This window comes from Cydia fagiglandana, chromosome 16 (assembly GCF_963556715.1).
Source record: "Cydia fagiglandana chromosome 16, ilCydFagi1.1, whole genome shotgun sequence".
Classification (NCBI taxonomy): domain Eukaryota; kingdom Metazoa; phylum Arthropoda; class Insecta; order Lepidoptera; family Tortricidae; genus Cydia; species Cydia fagiglandana.
This window is the reverse complement of record NC_085947.1, coordinates 3884848-3906492: the sequence shown is the minus strand read 5'-3', so window position 1 is coordinate 3906492 and position 21645 is coordinate 3884848. Positions and strand designations below refer to the sequence as shown.

At 38.4% G+C, this 21645-nt stretch overlaps 3 protein-coding genes across 3 annotated transcripts; 2 read left to right on the top strand and 1 right to left on the bottom strand.

Moving 5' to 3' along the window:
• Positions 1-27: 27 nt before the first annotated feature.
• Positions 28-1666, top strand: LOC134672287 (uncharacterized). The gene is made up of 2 exons (XM_063530184.1): positions 28-119; positions 756-1666. Exons 1-2 carry the CDS (start codon positions 97-99, stop codon positions 1636-1638), a joined length of 906 nt encoding a protein of 301 aa, XP_063386254.1. The 5' UTR covers positions 28-96; the 3' UTR covers positions 1639-1666.
• A 1794-nt stretch (positions 1667-3460) lies between these two features.
• LOC134672286 (deoxyribonuclease TATDN1) lies at positions 3461-16084 on the top strand. The gene is made up of 6 exons (XM_063530183.1): positions 3461-3588; positions 3717-3896; positions 4501-4684; positions 13609-13812; positions 14824-15027; positions 15963-16084. Exons 1-6 carry the CDS (start codon positions 3555-3557, stop codon positions 16063-16065), a joined length of 909 nt encoding a protein of 302 aa, XP_063386253.1. The 5' UTR covers positions 3461-3554; the 3' UTR covers positions 16066-16084.
• A 482-nt stretch (positions 16085-16566) lies between these two features.
• LOC134672198 (uncharacterized) lies at positions 16567-17151 on the bottom strand. The gene has a single exon (XM_063530098.1). The coding sequence runs from the start codon at positions 17149-17151 to the stop codon at positions 16567-16569; it is 585 nt and encodes a 194-aa protein (XP_063386168.1).
• Positions 17152-21645: the final 4494 nt, after the last annotated feature.

Genomic DNA, 21645 nt, shown 5'->3' with positions numbered 1-21645 from the left:
AACAAAGAAACTAGAATAAATTATTTTTATTTTTAAAATAAAACATACTTGAACAAGCACATTAATAGTTTAAAGTAATTAAGTGGAAATCTCAAAATGGCTCCCTGTAGTATAAAATTGTAAGTACATTTTCTAGAATACGTTAATCGCTAACCGACAAATAGTTTCAAATTTCTAGTAAGCGTCTATTAACTTTTTTACATCTTTTTTATTACATGCTAGAAACATCACCGTTATCTACATAAGCTGTTACAGTTTACTTAATTAACTAAAATAAAACTATTAAATGTAATGAAATAGTATAATATAGGTATTTATAATTAATTATGTTCATTGTGTAGTTGCTCGTGAGAGCGATTTACTACGATTTTTTTTCTTCGACTATTGAGTACATATGCTATAGAATACTATAGATGGTCAAGCAAATTCAAATTTTCTATGGGACGATATCCCTTCGCGGCTACATTTTTCAAATTTGCCGTCTTTTTCTACTGACAAGATCTGCTTGACCAACTTTATTTATTATAGATGGTAAAAAAAAATTTGAAGAAAAGCTAGTAGCTGTTTGACACTACATATTGGACTAAAAAAAATAGACAAAAATACCTACTTTAAAAATATTGTTTCACTTGTTCTCATTGGTATTATGACATTTATGACTAACGCAAGATGCCGGCGACAAGGCACTTGTTTTTTTTTTTAATTTAGTTTAATAAATAATAATATTTCAATTCTTTCCTTTTGCTTACTTCCAGGCTTAAGACAAAGCATCTAGGTGGAACAGCTTTTGAATTTTACTTCCATATTGATCGACTTCACTCATCTTCATATATTCAAGAACAATTATTTGATGTCCATGGCTTGGCTCTGATGAAATTTTTTACAGAAAAAGAAGATTCTTACTATAAAGACTTATTTTTGTCTGTCATAAAACATGAATCAACCATGATGGTAAACATTGAAATGATATTAAAGTGTGAGAGTCCAAGATTTCAACACACCTTAACTTGTTCTGAAACATGGTCTCAGGATTTAAAATTACTGAGATTAACAAGTGACGATACAGCATTAACATTTAATGTAGAAGTTAACATCCGAGTCAATAAATGCAAGTCCGTATTAGACCTTATATATTTGGATGAAGATTTTACTGACTTCCAATTGAGCACAGCAGAAGGAAGTGTGGCCGTGCATAGAGCAATCCTTGCTGCACACAGTGATGTATTCAGGAGAATGCTCTCCGGGGAATGGAAGGAGACAAACGCTGGATGCATTGAGATAGAAGGAGTCACTCTTGAGACTCTGCAAAGCCTTAAGCAGTACATGTACTTAGGGACCATACCTGAAGATGGATTGTGCCCTCTCCTACTCATTGCTACATGCTATTTTATTGATGACCTTAAAGCAGAATGTACTATTAAGCTATCTCATTCGATCAATTCAGAAAACCTGTATGACCTTTTGGAATTTTCCTATGTTAACAATATGCCAGATTTGACATTTGCCATCCTCAGGACTGTACGAGCACAGCCAAGAGATGTGATTGAAGTAGCTAATCAGAAAATGATGAAACCTGAGAAGAGTGAGGATCTGGATGGAAAAAACGAGGCAATTTGTGAAGAGCCTAAGAAAGAATGAATATGCTCTTTCAAATAAGAACAGAATCTCATTCATCAGTTCATTTGTCTTCCATAATGAAATGAATGAAACTTCCATTAACTTTTGTTATAAATTGAGATTAAGGCAATAAAATTGCAGGCCTTTTTAAAATAAACAGAAGTGATTCTATTGTTTATAATTTTTGTGCAAATATTCTGCAACCTTCCTATACCTATGTTATATTTTATGCTAATATATATTGGTTAAAAAAGTAAATTTATATTTTTTTCTGGTATTTAAAAATACAACTGAATTTTAAGGCCTATCATAACCTATTTTTTGGTAACGCAAAGGCAAATAATCAATAAAATTAATAAACTTCATGAAGTGACGGAAATTTAATTTTTCGCGCGTATTTATATATTGCGTGCGTTCAGATATTGACTTCAAATTTCATGTACTTATTACTTATAATGTAAGTTGCTATAATAAAAGAATTTCTACAAATTATTATATTCGTTTAATTTTGATACTTGCAATAGGTATATTTTATGTGATTTGGAAATGCGAATATCAATGATATGACTTTAACCGGTCTTAATAGTTTATTAAGTTTCACTTCATATTTCTGAACGCTCGCTGTCAAAGTCAGCTGTCGTGTCCAGTGTTGCCAGATGGTCACAAAAGTCACATTTTTCGTGAATTTTGGCCTTCTCGTGTGACATGTGCGTGACTTTCGATCATGAGGCAATTTTTGTGACTTTTTAAGCTAGTCGAATTTTGGACAAGTTTAATTCTGCAATTCGTATTATTTAGGAACGCAGTGAACGCACCCAAGTTGACACTTGCACTGGCACTTTGACGTTAAGCTCCCTCCAGACTATGCGCGTGAATCGCGGGCGAAGCCGCGAACGCAAGTGTGGCGTCGATTTCGCAGATTGTTCACGCCTTCGCGCCTTGTTCTCCGTTTTTTGTCGGTATTTCGGCCCGCGTCAAAGGAGACGAAGCGCGAACTTGCAAGACGCACGATTCACGCACATAGTCTGGAGGGGGCTTTACATCCACCATCACGTTTATTATAATAGTCGTGGCAAAATGAGACTTGTTACCTTGACATGACGGTGTTATTTAGTTTGATAGTATACCTAGTAGTTATCTATACGCCTCTGGCGGCCTCTGATTCGATCGGCCAGTTTAATCAGATTGGCGAAAATTTGACTAATCTGAATACGCCTTAAATCGGAGATTGACGCCAATTTTGTTTCTGATCAAATCAGTCGATTTGTTCATCCCGTCTGGATACCGCTTAAAGGCTCTCGTGATTGTTCAAAAACTGATAAGAAAGTTGCATTTTATCCACATGTGAGGCAAAGTAATCAAGTGCAAATTTTGCTGGTAGAATTGATTATTTTCAGGAACAAAAATATCAATAGATTTATGGTGATATTATATTAGTACCCCTAAATTGAAAAAATGCCCCAAAAAGAAAATACTGGGGTCACAAATTGGTATTCTTGCGCCCGTACTCCGTTTTATCGGTAATATCGGTCATAATCGGCGATTTAATTCGGCGAGCCAAATTGGCGTTTGCGTCCGCACGTCCTGATTCGATCGGGCAATTTAATCAGATTGGCGAAAAATGGACTAGTCTGCATACGCCTTAAAATTCATGAAATCGATCACAAATAGCATTAAGTATGAAAATGTGTGTTTCAAAAAGAAAAATCATATAAAGTTAGTAAGTAGATTTTTTGTGAAATATATTATTTTCTGAACATGAAAATCGATTTAAAGTTGGTCAAGCAGATCTTGTCAGTAGAAAAAGGCTGGCAACACTGGTCGTGTCCTCGTCCTCGTTTGATTGATACCTAACCTCGTATTTTTATTTACATTGTGAAAGAAAAAAACTATAAATAATTTCATTATTTAATTTAGAGACAGACTCCAGTTTCTACATGAGAAGAATGTCCGCTCTTAGGAAATATATAGGTAAGGTGCGAAGTGTTCAAAACATTTGCATAAATAAACTTTTTTTTTTATTTAGAAAAATTTATGAATACTTGGATAAATATACTTCACTCTTTATTCGTTCAGTACTTTAATCTGTGTATTTTTAGATATTGGAGCCAACCTCACAGATGATATGTACCAAGGGGTCTACCACGGGTCAAAAAAACATGAGCCGGACTTGGACAAGGTTATGGCGCGCGCCTGGGCCGGTGGCATGGACAAGATGATTATCACTGGAGGCAGTGTTATAGATAGCAAGAAGGCGATTGAATTGTCCCGAACAGATTGTATGTATTTAAATATATTATACTTTTGCTAAGCTAGCAATCACAATGATTGTAACAATGGAACCTGATTCGGTCCAGTCACCTGCAATAACATGTTACACAACGAAGGCCGCTAAAATATCTGACACTATCTTATTTGTAGAGCCATAAGAGTGTGTCACATATTTTTGCAGCCTTCGAAGAGTAACATGTTAATGCAGGTGACTGTACTATATTTATAATGACAAAGCAGATGCCCAAATATTAATTTATTTATAAATATTAATTAAGACATTTGTCAGCTAAATTAACAACACAATTTTGGTGTATGGAGGGAGTGTCTATGAGCAAAATGTTTTTTTTAAGGCTAAATGAAGGCACTGTAACCAACCATGCGTATCTGTGGCTGTCTTTGGCAGTCAAAGAGTTAGGCTAGGCGCGCACAAGCAACTTTGTCTCCGCAACTTTTTTTTGTCTCTCTCGCACTTTCATACTACCCATAGACTGGATGTGAGACAAAAAAAAGTTGCGGAGACTGAGTTGTACGTGCACTTAATAAAACTTAAAAGCCTGTTTAATAAACAGACTCGCAAACAAACTCAAAAATCTTCAATGGTAATTTCAGCCAGATTGTTCTCTACTGTAGGATGTCATCCGACTCGGTGCACAGAATTTGTCCAGGACCCTGAGGCCTATCTTGATGATCTTAGGGCTCTCATTGCCGCTAATAAGAACAAAGTGGTGGCCATTGGAGAATGTGGACTGGACTATGAGAGGCTGCATTTCTGTGATAAAGATGTTCAACTCAAGTAAGTGACAAACAATTTTTTTGGTTAATCCATACCAATATTATAAAGGCGAAAGTGTGTCTGTCTGTCTGTTACCTCTTCATGCTTAAGCAGCTGAACAGATTTAGTTGAAATTTGGCATAGAGTTTGAGACCTGGGGAAGAACATAGGATAGTTTTTATGTGGAAATCATCCCTGAAGGGAGTGCAAAGGAGGATGGAATTGAGAGTTAATGCATTGCCTAATAATTGAATTAAGCAATGCGCGAATTGAATGATTGCTATTAGCATTATCCAAGAGCTATACCTACTCTAAAGTAAGAAAAAACAGCTAACTGCTGTCACTAATTTCACGCAGACGAAGTCGCGGGCAAAAGCTAGTATTTCAATAAACTGGAACCTATTTCATATGCAATGAATGCAAAAAAAGTGAAAGTGACCTAGGCAAGATTTGGACAAACATTTGCAGTTTAAATTGACAGTTAAAAACAACCAATAAATATAGATAGCCCACGCAGTGCAAGTGTTATTTTATACGTCATAATTTATTATTATTTGTTTCTCCATTTTGGAATTCACGGGCCTACAAATCCCGGTCCTTTGGTAGGCTTGCGTGGGGATACAGATCCAACACGTAGAGGCCCCTTGGAGAGCTTTAATGTCATGTAGAACGCCTGCTGGAACCCGTTCACAGGCGCAACAATAAACACCCATGAACCGGTCGCAGCAGGCATTGGGACTATTGCAGAAAAAGTGAATAGTATACCGGTCTATGGATTGAAGTTTGGGTGGACAATGAGACTGGGCTATTGTAGAGAAGTCCGGACACCTGCCATAACAATGCTAAAACACGTTATCGAGGCAGGTGGTGACTTGCCGCTGACTAGATGGGCCCCTGAAACTGCCGTCGCGAAGACGACCAGGAGCAACATCGGTGTGAGCGGCTCAGGGGTGTCGAGAGGTGTGCGCCGCTTTCTACCCAGTGGCTGTTAACAGCCACTGTGCCAACTCGCGTCTTATGCATCTTTCACTTCCACCCCTGGAGCATATAGCTCTAACGACTCCTCTCTGGACGGCCAATGAAGGCAAGCCAGAGCTGAGAGTCCTGCGGGTCCCCTTGGGGTCCACTCCGACCGACGAAGACACGCCGGAGACGGAGACCCTGACCGACTCTCGGGAGCACTCGGGTCCGTGGGGTCGTTACTCCCCAACAGCTAATTATTATTATTTGTGAAGCAAGCAGGCAGTTGAAATAACTGATAATGCCTGTATCTAGAGCCATCAATCGAGTTTTCAGTGTTGAGTAGAGTTTGCATTGTGCTTGTCTAGTTTATTCTAGGGCTCGCGGTCGTGTCCGGGTTTCGTGTACACGTGTTCGGTACCCGTTTCCGAACTACACGTACACGGTTTTCTGACCCGTTCTGCACGTGTAGTCGGGTACACGTGTAATTAAGATCCGTGTATCCGGGTACCCGTGTACCCGTGTACACGGCAAAACGGACCTTAAATACACGCGGGCCTAACCTTTCCTTGGCGTGTAGCGGAGATTGAAGTAATGTATAAAGTTTTAAATAAAACAAAGGTTCAGGTTCAGGAGCTCCGATTGTTTAGCAGTTTTATTTTATCGGATGTTCAATGTGTTGATATGTGTTGTACAGTCAAGGAATTTAAATTCCGACCCATTTCGTACTTTGTCACAGTGACAATCAATATGAAAGCCGCTAGAGACCTCATACGGTTGTCACTGTGACAAAGTACGAAATGGGTCGGAATTTAAATTCCTTGACTGTACCAATTTAATTGATTTTCACCTCAGCAGCTCGAACAAGGGTACTATGCTACTTAATAAAACCGGGCAAGTGCGAGTCGGACTCGCGCACGAAGGGTTCCGTACCATAATGCAAAAAAAGGCAACAAAAACGGTCACCCATCCAAGTACTGACTTCGCCCGACGTTGCTTAACTTCGGTCAAAAATCACGTTTGTTGTATGGGAGCCCCACTTAAATCTCTATTTTACTCTGTGTTTAGTATTTGTTATAGCGGCAACAGAAATACATCATCTGGGAAAATTTCAACTGTCTAGCTATCGCGGTTCGTGAGATACAGCCTGGTGACAGACGGACGGACGGACGGACGGACGGACAGCAGGGTCTTAATAATAGAGTCCCGTTTTATCCTTTGGGTATGGAACCCTAAAAACAGCGAGCAAAATTCGATTTTGCTAAAGGAAAATATATAGCTAGGGTTCTAAGTGACAAAAAAAGGTCGAACCTTTTTTTTCTTGATTAAAGCATGAAACTTGGCACAGTTGTTCCTTATATCAAACCAAGCCGATTTCGATCGGTAGCCCGAAGGAGCCCCCCCTCTGGGGCCGGAGAGGGGGGGGGTCAAAGTATCGCTCGCCCGGCTTCATTCTTAAAATTCTAACAGGCCCCGTTTAGCTAATAGGTCATATTTGGTATCATTTTCGGATAAATCAATAACGTAGAATTCATTTCTGGTATAAAAAATTAGCAATTTGTAGAAAAAAATAAAAAAAAACTCAAAATATCTAATTTTTCAAGTTTAATTTTTGTTTCTTATTTATTGTCAGAATTAAACTGCCTGGTTTTTCTACATTGAAAAAATATGATGATAAAGCCTATTTAATGCAGATTTTAAAAACATAACTTTTACATATCTTCATTAAGAGGAAATTGCATTAAAAAAAACTTATATCGTCTCGCGCCGGTGAATATCTTTTTACCGACATCGGAATCGATATAGACAACATCCGAAGTACACACTCTGGAGACCGATTAAAAGTATTGTTTATTGTTGTAGATAGATAAAGATAGAAAAGCGTACAAATATTTTCTTATGTGTCGTTCAGTGAAAAAAGGGACCTTGGAAAAAATTATCACAGAGCCTCGCGTTTGTATAGAAGCATACTCGTAGGTATTTAGTTAGTGCCAACCACTCCATGGACTCCATGGTCGCTGTTCTCAATAGGGGATATTACTGCAATGTTCTGCCGCCAAAGTGCAGCACTACCGACTCTAGTAAATTCATAAACTAACTTATACATACTGTACCTTAAACTGTTTTTGACAAGTTTTCACAGACAATAAAATATGACATTGATGCATCAAGGCGGTTTGTTAACCAGGGCCTATCGGTAAAAGCGAAAATCGAAATTAAGTTATCTGCCTCTTTATCGAATATGCAAGAGTGATAGAGGGATTAGACAACGAAACTTCGATTTTCTTGTTTCGCGGCAGACCCCCAGATTGTTAGTGATTGACAGATAGTGGTAGTGGCGCTACCTACGCAGAGTTTTGCGTAATATTCCCTATTAATAAGAAGTAAACTATAAGTATTATTTAATCTGCTTACTTATTACATTATACCACACTTTAATGTTGCGTCTTGTGTATTAATGCAATTCCTTCCCCCGACACATGAATGGATACATTTCATAATTCACGTATATATGTCAGTTTCAACCATATTCTGGCCACAGCAGGGTTGTCAGAACAGTTTGGAAACAGTCATCTGCTCCTTGCTTCCATTCCCAAGAAGACGGACTGAGCAAGTTTGACGACGAACTAATGTCTGATCCCAAACATCAACCACACGGTACACTGCGCGTAATGAGGCATTTATACGGCTCCCTTTTGAACAGGTATAACATTATACAACTCTTCATTTCAATATCCCGGTGTAACTTGTCTTCTTCAATATTGCACTTATTACCGAACATATAATATCTCATTTTTGTATTTTAGGGGAATGCTTTTAGCCACCGCTATTGCTCCATCTTGTAAGAGCTTGGATCCTTGTAGTAGCATGGCTGAACTCTGAACAGGTTCCATGTTTCGAACTCACTTTTTCTACCCTTTCAGCTGAATGCTCGAAACAGGGGTAAGACTTCAACTCTTTTAGGGTAAATAAAAGAGTTTATTTAAGTAGCTTACAGAATAGATAATTTTATTGGCTTAAAAATAGAATTCCCTGGCCTATTGTGGATGCAATGGAGTGACATGTGATATAATTGAGTTTTCCACTGTGTCAACGTGAGCCCACAAATCCTGTAGTTGGGGAAATATTCGTACGCATGAATCTAGTCTAGCTGCTATAGCTACATCGTCTATGTCTACTGTGCTTATCAATACCTTGCAATGACTGTTTTACAGCATCTGCAACTAGGGCCATCATATGAAATGAATCGGACTCTTCATGGTTCTTGGAGTATTCGGAATCTCACGAGGAACATTACTTATAACATGTTTCTCTACACAATTTCGCGATGGCATGAATAAGGACTTATAACTCTTCGAAGTTTTGTCAACACAGTGTCTCAAAATGATTTACCTAGTGCTAAAGAAATGAGTTTCACTAAAATATCAGTGGTTATAAGTGAAGCTTATCATCATGGTAAATTTAACTCTTATATCTATCGGGCTCTGAAACACCAGGAGTCTTACTCGTATTCCAAGCATTCTCTCGATCGACCTTGTAATACTGTAAGCTCAATAAGACTTGTGATAATAAGACTAGATGATATATATATATGATAATATGTATTTGATAAATACACTCAAAACATCCATAGGTAATTCAGGAACAAGCTTTCACGATAAACACAAATATATGCCTTCTAGGATTTGAACCGGGTTCCCCATTTAATATATGGTGTATAAAAGTGAGATCTAAGCATAGACCCTTTTTAGCTTGGCCGATACAAGGATTCAAGCTCCTACAGGATAGAGCAATATCAGTAAATCTAATAAATAACAGTCGCCAAAAGTTTATTATAACTTCATATGATGATATGTGAAATAGCCTTGTAAAGTGAATACCTTACTGATAAAGCCGTTGCTAAATAATAAAAAAAATGCCTGAAATAATTCTTTACTTGAATAGACTATTGAAACAGAAGCAGCCTTATCAGGATAGAATTATATGTTTGGGGCTTGGGGGCAGACGTTAGTTCCTCTTTAAACTTGCTCAGTCTGTCTTCTTGGGAATGGAAGCAAGGAGCAGATGACTGTTTCCAAACTGTTCTGACAACCCTGCTGTGGCCAGAATATGGTTGAAACTGACATATATTATATACGTGAATGATGAAATGTACGCATTCATGTGCCGGGGGAAGGAATTGTTTTTTTAATACACAAGTCGCAAAATTAAAGTGTGGTATAATGTAATAAAAATATTTAATAATACTTACAGTTTACTTTTTATTTATTGAGAATAGCGACCATGGAGTCCATGGAGTGGTTTACACTAATTAAATACGAGTATGCTTCTATACAAACGCGAGGCTCTATGATAATTTATTCCTAGGTCCCTTTTTTTACTGAACGACACATAAAAAATAGTATTTGTACACTTTTCTATCTTTATAATAGGATCTATAAAGGATCTACAACAACAAACAATACATTTAATCGGTCTCCAGAGTGTGTACTTCGGATGTTGTCCATAACGATGCCGATGTCGGTAAAAAGATATTCACCGCGCGAGACGATATAAGATTTTTTTTATGCAATTTTCTTTTCATAAAGGTAAGGACAAGTTACGTTTTTAAAATCTGCATTAAATAGGCTTTATTTTCATATTTTTTATATGTAGAAAAACCAGGCAGTTTAATTTTGATACTAAATAAAAAATAAATATTACACTTGAAAAATTAGATTTTTTAATTTTTTTTTAATTTTTTTCTACAAATTGCAATTTTTTTATATCAAATGAATTCTACGTTATTGATTTATCCGAAATTGATACCAAATATGACCTATTAGCTTAACGGGGCCTGTTAGAATTTTAAGAATGAAGCCGGGCGGAGCGGTACTTTGACCCCCCCTCTCGGGCCCCAGAGGGGGGGCTCCTTCGGGCTACCGATCGAAATCGGCTTTATTTGATATAAGGAACAACTGTGCCAAGTTTCATGCTTTAATCAAGAAAAAAAAGGTGTTTGCACTTAACATCCTCACTAATAACATATTCCGTTCGTTGTAGTTTCAGTAAGCATAACTATCTACTTTTTTATTAGATAATCATTTAAGTTTACTTTAATTATTAAAAAACTACATCAATGAAGAAAATTAAATACCTATCAATGAGGTCAACGGTTATTAAGATATTGTTAACTAACCGACTTCCATTTCATAGAAGGAGGAGGTTCTGTATTCGGTTGTGGCTTTTTTTTTTCTATGTACGTTCACCGATTACTCCGAGACCCGTAGACCGATTTGAGTAATTCTTTTTTTGTTTGAAAGGAGCTACCTCCGAGTTGGTCCCATTTTAACTTGGTTCTGTTCTGATGATGGGATCCAAGAGGAATTGAGGGAACTCCTCAATTTTTAAAGGCACGTCCATGGTGATTTGGGTGTTTTCTTAAGCAAGTCGAGCATTTTCTTCCGAAAACCACCACTTTGATGAAGTAGACCTGATGATGATGATTGTTTTGATGATAATGATGATGATTTTTTAAATGTAGTATGTTCAGCGATTACTCCGGCACCTGTGATCCGATTTGAGTAATGCTTTTTTTGTTTGGAAGGAGTTATCTCCAAGGTGTTTCCGTGTTATTTTTGGTTCTGGTCTGATGATGGAATCCATGAGGAATTGGGGGAACTCCTCAGTTTTTAAAGGCACGTGTAAAGTGATTTCGGTGTTTTCTAAAGTAACTCGAGCATTTGCTTCCGAACACCGCCAATTTGATGTAGTGCAAGTGTGTAAGGCTACACTTTTTGTTTGCAACCACGAGTTTGACATTGACATATTCGCTAAGTTAGCGACGCTAACGTTTTCGTAACTTACTTTTTATGCATTTCGCTCGCACTAATATGCCAGTACGAGCAAGATGCAAAGAAAGTAAGTTACACACACGCTAGCGAATAAGTAAATCAATGTCAAACTCTTGGAAAGCTGGTAAGGCTACTGATCGGGGGTTAGGGTTAGGAGTTAAGGGGTCGGGGATTAAGGGGTCGGGTAATGGTGGTTGAAGGGGTGTTGGTTCAGGGCCGAGGGGTACGGGGGTTGAGGGATTGGGTCAGTGGCGGGGCGGAGGATGGATTTAGAGTAGTGACAGGAATTATAATTTCCCAGACGGACTCGAGAAAATTCCTCATTACATATTTACACGAATTTAGTATCATGATGTTGTTTTTCATTCATGCGTCGCGCTCTTAACAATGCGTTACAACTAAAAATTGAAAAATAAAATTTTTTTACAAAAAAAAGAAAACCGACTTCAAAAAGGATGAAATAAAATATTATCCTTTTTAAGTCTATGCGTTACCAACTGATATGTTTGAAGTCGGTGCCAAGCCAAGTAGTAACAATACCCGTCAAAAATAATCAGCTTTATGCCTATAAATCCCATTAGAACTGTACTAATAACTATTATAAATGTCTAAGTAATTCTGTCTGCCTCTTTTTTGCCTTTTCATGGCTAAACAACTGAAGCGCTTTAGGTGAAATTTGGCTAGAACGTGAATTTCTTGAATTGTTTTATATTTTGAAATGTAGTCCTCTTAAGGGACGGGAAATAACTTCAGTCCCAATCCCACGCTTGCGTGCCGACAAACATGGTACGGACTGTCCCAAGAAGGTTTGATCGTGTGTTCTTAGTTAGATACAGTCGACGTCAAAGATATGTTTACACTTTTGCACCTTACTCCTTTGTAATAAGACGAAAAGTGTAAACAAATTTTTAACGTCGACTGTACCTACAGAAAGTAAGGCAATCCATTGTAAGGCAATTCAACGTACATCCTTATCTAATCGCACCAAAATCATGGTATGCTTCAAAAGTTGGCTTGGCACCGACTTCAAACATATCAGTTGGTAACGCATAGACTTAAAAAGGATAATATTTTATTTCATCCTTTTTGAAGTCGGTTTTCTTTTTTTTGTAAAAAGTTTTTTTTTAATCTTATGATTATTAAAACAAAGTGCACTACCTATTATTGACATCACCAATCAATCCAGTAAAACTGCAAAGTAGGTAATGAATCTTCCTAACCTCCCACATATTCAATCGTATGTCTTCATAGCACGAATCTCCGCTACACGAGAGTGAAGGGTCGAACCGGCGGGTAAATAAGATCCGTTATTTCGTGTATCCGTGTACCCGTGTACCCGTGTACACGGGTACCCGTGTAAACGTTTCCGAATCCGGGCGGGTTCGTGTAGTTCGGGTTCTTAAGCCCGGCGGGCTTAAGAACACGGGTACCCGTGTCAGCGTGTAACACGTGTATCGGGAGCTCTAGTTTATTCTTAAATTCATTGACACTTTGGGCCGATACTACGTCCTCTGGGAGTTTGTTAATTTCATAGAAGTTCGACATTTAAAATAACACTTGCACTGCATTATCTGCATTAGCTAACACTTGCACTGCATTATCTGCATTAGCTATCAAAATCGTTGCAGACTTTTCTTGGTCTAACTCTAAAGCACTTAATTAAATCATTTGATATGCTCCCTACAAAAACTTCAAATAAATTTTTGTTACTGCTCAGTTATTGGAAGTTGAGCCTTTTATTACACTATGTGCCACTTGCACCATTCCACTAACCCGGATTAACCGGTTAAACTTGGACTTACCAAGGTTACCAGTACAATTTGACACTGGGTTAACGGTTCAACCGCTTAACCCTGGGTTAGTGGAATAGTGAAAGTGGCCTTAAATATTTTAATTTTTAACAAGCAGAAACGTCTGCGAACGATTCTATTAAGCTTAGAATAAATTTAAAAGTTGAAAAATTACTATTGATGTCGTGGGTGAGACTTGAACTCACGGCCTCTGGATCGATACTGGCAGAGCGCTGGAGTATCGATCCAGAGGCCGTGAGTTCCAAGTCTCACCCAAGACAGTAATTCTTCGAATTTTTCCACTTTTTTACTAGCTATTTTTATAAACAAAATTTTTCAATCCATCGAAACATTTCTCCAGATATTTTGAATACCAGCTCCTGCTAAGCAAAGAGTTCCACCTCCCACTCTTCCTACACTGCCGCGCCGCAGCCGATGACCTGGTGGATATACTCCACCGTAACCAAGACTCCATAGTTGGCGGTGTGGTCCACTCCTTCGATGGAACGGAGCAGGCTTTAGAGAAGATATTAGCGCTGGGGATGTATATAGGCATTAATGGATGGTAAGTTAAACTTAAACTGTTGTAAGTGTACTAACAATACCCTCCTGAGACCCAGAAGCAATTGTTTTGTTTTTGAAATTGGAACCCTTATAGTTACACATTAAAAGTACAAAGTAGATTTTGGAGTAAGTAGAAAAATTGTATGCAGGGACTTAGGAGCATACACTAATTTTATGGTTGGTGGATATACTGCACTGTATACCAAGACTCCATAGTTGGCGGTGTGGTCCACTCCTTCGACGGAACGGAGCAGACTTTAGAGAAGATATTAGCGCTGGGGATGTATATAGGCATGCATGGATAGTAAGTTAAACTTAAACTGTTGTAAGTCGCACTAACAATACACAAATTTCTTGGTTGGTGGATATACTGCTGATACTGCACCGTAACCAAGACTCCATAGTTAGCGGTGTGGTCCACTCCTTCGACGGAACGGAGCAGGCCGCGTAGCCAAGATGCCAATCGCTAACGCTCCGTAGCGATCGAAACGCAACTGTCACTGTCACACTCATGTGGAAGAGTGATAGAGATACATAATGCTTTTCGTTGTCGAAGCGATAGCGATTGTAACCTTGGCTAGGCGGCCTGGCTTTAAGATAAGTTATTAGCGTTGGGGATCAATAGATGGTGAGTCTATACCTGGACGGTGTCATAAAAGTGTACGTCTCTGGTAAAATTACTACGTACCGCGCCATCTACTTCAGCTCTTAAATTTGCGGCCGCAATATTTTGCACTATTTATTTCGTCTTAGTAATACTTTTTTTTAACAATACTACATTGACATAATGACATTTGTTATAGCGACAACAGAAATACATAAACTGAAAATTTCGACTGTCTATTTATCACGGTTCATGAGTTACAGCCTGGTGACAGACAGACAGACGGACGGACAGTGGAGTCTTAGTAATGGGGTCCCGATTTTATCCTTTAGGTACGAAACCCTAAAAAAGGATACTAAATGTCATATTATTCCTACATCAACCAACCAACTTACTTTTTACTTCCAGTTCACTAAGAACCGAGGAGAGCCTGGCAGTAGCTGCAAAGATACCCAAAGACCGGCTAATGATAGAGACCGACTGTCCCTGGTGCGAAGTCAAGCCGACGCACCCCGGCTACAAGCATGTGACACCCAAGGTCACGGCGGTCAAGAAGGAGAAGCATTCTGCAGAGTGTCAGGTTAAGGGGAGGAATGAACCTGTCAACATTGTGTAAGTGTCCGTCGCGAAAACGCCTTACCATACAAACGTAGTCCTCATTTTCTTCTTTGGATATTAACTTTATTGAATATTAACTGTTGAATCGGGCGTACAAAAAATGTGGAAAAAAAAATTAGAAAAAAAGATAAATACTTTTCATGAGAATTGTTTTGAACGTGATCGGATGAGCCGTTAATAGGTTTTTTGTTATAAAAGCTTGTCTTTTTCTCTTTTTTTTTATTAAAATGACGTAGGGATAATTCGCCAGTAACTGGCCACCCTGAACTAAAAATGAATTCTATTCACCTATAAACAGAATTCATTTTAGTATAAGGTTATACTAAAATGAATCCTGTTTATAGGTGAACAGAATTCATTTTTAGTTTAGGGTTGCCAGTTAGTAGCGAATTACCCTAATTGAGCATTTCTATTTAAAGTTGCACCAAAATTTATTGTATCAGAATTGAAAATTTTTATATTATTTCTACTCGGAATCACGAGCTTTTTTCATTTTTACTGAGAAAAAATGTGTCCCAAAATGTTTGGTCCGTTTGGCAACGGTTTTCAATATTTCTAAGACCGTCCGTAAAAAATTGTATGAAATTTTAGACACAATATTTTTGATTTGATGAATGAGCTCGTGATTCGAGTGGAAATAATATAAAAACCGGGCAAGTGCGAGTCGGACTCGCCCACCGAGGGTTCCGTACTTTTTAGTATTTGTTGTTATTATAGCGGCAACAGAAATACATCATCTGTGAAAATTTCAACTGCTTAGCTATCACGGTTCATGAGATACAGCCTGGTGACAGACGGACGGACGGACGGACAGCGGAGTCTTAGTAATAGGGTCCCGTTTTTACCTTTTGGGTACGGAACCCTAAAAATTGCCAGAAAGGTCGCCTTTTTTGGTTCTTTATTTAATAAGTTATTTTGACCTTTTCCAGACATGTCTTGGAAATCTTGGCAGCGATTCGGAATGAAGATGCAAACAAGCTAGCAGATGTAATATACACTAATACTATGAATTTGTTCTTCCCCGATAAATAAATATTTGATTAACAAGGAAGCAAAGTATTTGTTTACTACTCGCCCTAATAAATTTAATAATAATTAATTAATATTTGGGGACAATCTTACACAGATCGAGCCAGCTCCAAACTTAGCAAAGATTGTACTTTGAGTACTAGGCGACGAAACACGTACTTAGGTACTTACTCGTTTATGTGAAATGCATACATACTTAGATACATAAATAGATAACATCATTAAGTAAGTATAGATATGAGTAGCTGACCAATACAAGTCTCGCTTAGTTCCACAATAATTCAAGAGATGTCACTCAGAGCACCATTGGGCCTAAATTGATAACATCCAACTCATTTTACATTTCATAATTCTTTGTGTTTGCCCATAATAAAATGCCTTTAATTATTTTAATTTTATTTATTACATGCAAAATCTAGTTGGAATATAAGGATCTTGGTAAGTATAATTTAAAGGCGATATTAATAATCAGTTCAATAAATTTTTCCATACTATTATTCATTCTTACAAATTATTTTCTTCTGTCTTCGTTTCCTCATCCGCTTGTTCGCAATTCTTTTGATTTTTTATCATTATTTTACGAGCATCTTTGACAATAGATTTTGGTGTTGTCTCAATTATCTCAAAAATCAACTCCGGTATTTTATTCAAAAATGAATATTCCAATATCTCATACAATTTTTCTGGTGTAACTGTTTGAGATATTTTCATAAGACATTCTGCTTTAAGATTATCCATCAGGTAGTATCTAGCGATCAACAGTAGTGGAAGTAGCCCTTCATCGGGTAGAGTGCCCAAGTACATGTACTGCTTTAGATGCTTCAGCGTTTGTAGAGAGACTCCTTCTATCTGTACTCGGCCCTCGGATGTCTCCTTCCACTCCCGGCTTAGCATTGTCTTGAACACATTACTGTTAGCGGCTAAATGAGCTCTGTGCACTGGCAAACTGCCTTCACCAGTACTCAGTTTGAAATCGATAAATTCATCATCTTCATAAAGCTTCAACATACCAGTTATACTTGCACTACTGCTCACTGAGATCTTAATAAGTATGTGGAAATGCTTAATTCCTACACCTCCCCAACCCATTGTAGTCTTTTCACTCCATTCTTCTGTGCACGATAATTTACTGTGAAATTGGGGAGCCTCGCAAACCACATGCAATTGTACAAGTAGGTTCTTAGCCAAAGAAAGTTTTCTTGCCATTATTTCATAATAGGTATTATCATTGAATCGTAACAATGAAAAACATATTTCTGCAATGCAATAAACGTTAAAATCGGGACTCCTAATATATTTATCAACTTTTAACTTGGATCTGTTAATTGAAAATGAGAGCATCACAGATGAAGAACCTCGAAGCTCAGTGCCAACCCTGAAATTAAAATGTTTTAATTATAATAACAATCAAAGTGTTTTATATCTATTAGTTAAATTTTCTGGCCTGCTCACGTTGGATTACTATATCACACTTTATGACCAGGCTCATAAGACCAGGGGCCGATTGCATAACAAACTACAACTAATATTACAAGCGGAACTCCTTTTCTAATTTCACTTATTAAATAAGGAGTTCCGCTTGTAATACACTCGGCGTCAAAAAAATCGCACCTCGTCAAAAATTCGTTTCAAGCAAATATAGCTCTTATCTACTGCATTGTACCCTGTCAATATTGGTATCATTTGAAAGCGCAATTAATGAACTTTAAAAAGATAAATCGTTATCATCTGTAAAAACAACCATCGCCGAACATAGGCGTTTTGTTTAAAAAAGGGCCGAGATCCAATTTTAATCGGTCCGTTGTTGTGCAATCCGGGACGGGTATAAAATGGAGGGTAAAGGTTAGTTATGGTTTATTCGCTCTCCAGAGGTCACTGAGGTTACTAATGAACCGTTACAGCAAGAAAAAACCCTTGGACATGGATACCAGGCCAGAAGAAGCAGCTCAAGAGGTGGCACTGCTGCAAACAAGACTATGGCAGTAAGAAGTCGCTGAAAGATTTAACATAAGCGGTTTCCGAGTCCGTCGAGTCTTGCTGGGGTTCCAGGTAACTGGTGGTTACATCAGGAGGCCTGGACCTGGAAGACAACACTGCTCTTCCGCTAGAGACAACCGGTACATTGTATCGAACTCTTTGCAGAACCGTTTCTCCGAGGCTGTTGAGCTGCAGCAGCAGCTTCAAGCAGCTCAAAAAACAGCAGTAAGCATCTCTACGATCGGAAGAAAGCCAGAAGAGAAGAGGATGTTGCCCCGTAGAGCTGCTACAGGCCCCCAATTAAAGCAATAGCATCGACTAGCCAGGAGGCAATTTTGCCGACTGCACGAAGATTGGACGTTTGAACAATAGAGGAATTTTCTCTTTTCCGACGAGACGAGGGTGTGCCTTTACACCAACGACAGGTGCAGGGGGGTGTATAGGAGGCAGGGAGAGCAATTTACGCAAGCCTGCACTGAAGAAACCGTCTGCTAAGGGGAGGGATGTCGCATGTTCTGGGGCGGCGTTTCGATCGACGAGTAAACTGATCTCCTGTGCATTTCCCGCACTGAAGGTGGTCACAGCCAGGGATCCCTGACTGCTCGGCGTTACATAAAGGTGTTCTTGGAGAAGCATGTGATCCCATATGATGGTTTTGTTGGACCCAACTTCCAGTTTATGCATGACAACGCCCGCAGTCACACTGCGTTGTTTGTGTGAGACTAACTGTGGAAGGTTGGGATCACCGTTATGGAGTGGCCAGCAAGGAGCCCTGACCTGAACCCAATCGAACATCACTAGGATCAGCTAAACCGGCAGGTTCGGTTGCCTGATCCTGCTCCTGCCACTCTCGACAGGCTTCAAAATGCCATTATTGAGGAGTTGAACAACTTGCCTCAAAAACGTATCGTGGCACTCATGACAGTCATGACTGATCACATGGAAGCTACTCGGAGAGCAAGAGGAGGCAGCACTAGGCTTTTAAGTTTAGTTTTATGTTTGTTTTTTCTGTATCTGTTGATTTTGTAGTGATTTTATTCGTTGCAATTTTAACTCTGAATACACGTCGATTCGTTTTTCCTGAAAATTTTCTTTTTGTATGGGGTAGATCGTCCATTTTATGACATTTTCCAATAGAGGATTTCATAACCTTTCAAATAAGGCCCCATAGTCTTATCTTGCCTTATATAATATAAGGTTTAAAACCGCTTGAAAGCAAAAAGTTAAGATGTGCGATTTTTTTGACGCTGAGTGTATTAGTTGTAGTTTGTTATGCAATCGGCCCCTGAGTGTTGGAAGGTGCCATTAATATATCAAAAACTGCTTATAGAATATACTATAGTAATATTACCTACTAGTGGCTTGTAATTTTATGAATAGTAAGTATAGTCAGTCCGTAAAAAGTCTGCAGCAATTTTGATAGCCCAGTCAAGTGTCATTTTAAACGTCAATTAAACATTATGACGTATACATTACACTTACACTGCGTGGGCTATCAAATCCGCTGCAGACTTTTGTTTGGTGCGACTATAGTAATATTACTACTATGTATCATGTAAGCAGTTTTTTATATATTAATAATGGTAGGCGCACTTAGACGGCATGGCGCATTTCTACCCCCCATTTCAGAACGGGCTTTACGTGCACTAAAAAAACCGGGCAAGTGCGAGTCGGACTCGCGCACGAAGGGTTCCGTACCATAATGCAAAAAAAAAACAAAAAGAAAATGGTCACCCATCCAAGTACTGACCACGCCCGACGTTGCTTAACTTTGGTCAAAAATCACGTTTGCTGTATGGGAGCCCCATTTAAATCTTTATTTTATTCTGTTTTTAGTATTTGTTGTTATAGCGGCAACAGAAATACATCATTTGTGAAAATTTCAACTGTCTAGCTATCACGGTTCGTGAGATACAGCCTGGTGACAGACGGACGGACGGACGGACGGACAGCGAAGTCTTAGTAATAGGGTCCCGTTTTACCCTTTGGGTACGGAACCCTAAAAATGGTACTAGTTCAGTTCAGCGGTGTTACTCACGAATTCGAGCCAATTGTGCAGTCTTTGGTTGCGACCAAATATATCGCGCGCGTGATGCGGACTCATCAACCAATCGCGACACCGCTGTACTGGCCCCATTCTTATTGCCTGTAACTCCTGTAAGGCCAATCTTGGGATATACGTCAATGGCCAATAGCTTTTAAAATAGCTCCTTCGGTACCTACTCCTTTTTCCCCTGCTGATGGATGAATTATTTTTGTAATAGGAAGATGCATTGTATATTTTTATGATAGTCTGTATGATTTTCCTGTTGGAAAACAAAAAATAGGTATGACAAAATAACTTACAATTTCATACACTCTTCAGTCATGTTGTACGGATTTAATGGAGTCCTTTTTTAAAATTCCAATCTTGAAATCTTGATATTTGTGTTGTCTAGATACCACAAAGTCGTGAAGTGTCTATTAATTACTAGCCCGTGCAGTCTTGAGAATGATGTAACACAAAAATACATCAATTTACTAATACACCTACTAGTGGAAGCGGACAGCGGGTGACGGTTTTTCGTATGTAGGCATGTTTTGCATGGAATGACGCGTCAGGAGGAGGGGGCGAGATGGGGATCCCTCGACGACAGTGTTGCTATAGTTCGTTTTCTTTAGCATTAGACATAGATTTAATATATAGAGATCCCGTCTCTGCGTGGTGTCCCTGTTGCCACTTTTGTTTAGTGTACGATTAACAATGAGGCCTACCTTGCTGTAGCCATATCGATAAACTATCGACATTTCTTGCAATTTTAATTTTGCATCAAAGGTCGTTTTCTGTTCTCTTTGACGGCGCAGTAACTAGTATCATTTCGCTCTCCTCGCTCTTTTGAAAATGCCATTTGTCAAAAAAGGACAACCATACTGTTGACATAATGGACTTCAAATCCAAGTGTCCTCTTTTTAGGTACACCCAGTTTGTGTATGTGTGCGTAAAAACGTATATGTGTGCTCTTTTAGGGATGTAAAAAGTCGATTTTAATCATGTTATATATCGATAAACGCTACACAGTGGAACGCAATAGCGATTAATTGAAGCTTCAATATCTTCGTTAAACATAAACATAATTGAAATGCTAATCAATAATTATTATAATATAATAAAATAATTTAATTATTGCGGAACACCTATTTTGGTAGGTATTTATGTATTTTAAATAAATATCTGAACTTTCCCTTGGTTCCCTGCTGGGGCGTGACTATAAAATTGTGATCTGATAACTACAATAAAGAATAAAAGCGTTTTTGTTCATTTTAGGTATCGTTAAACCTTTTAAGTAAAATTAAAATTGCAAGAAATGTCGATAGTTTATCGATATGACTTTATCGACATGGCTACAGCAAGGTGGGCCACATTGTTAATCGTACACTAAACAAAAGTGGTCCCAGTGACAGCTCGCTTTTAAGGTATCTCTATATATTATTATATCTATGGTCTTGACAACTATTATTTCTTCTGTGGTCATGACAGGGAAGTCCCGAATTTTTTCATCGTCTTTTGTGTCATTGTTCATTCGCACTATTCGCAGTCTGTGATCGCGTAAACTTACCACTTTGAGC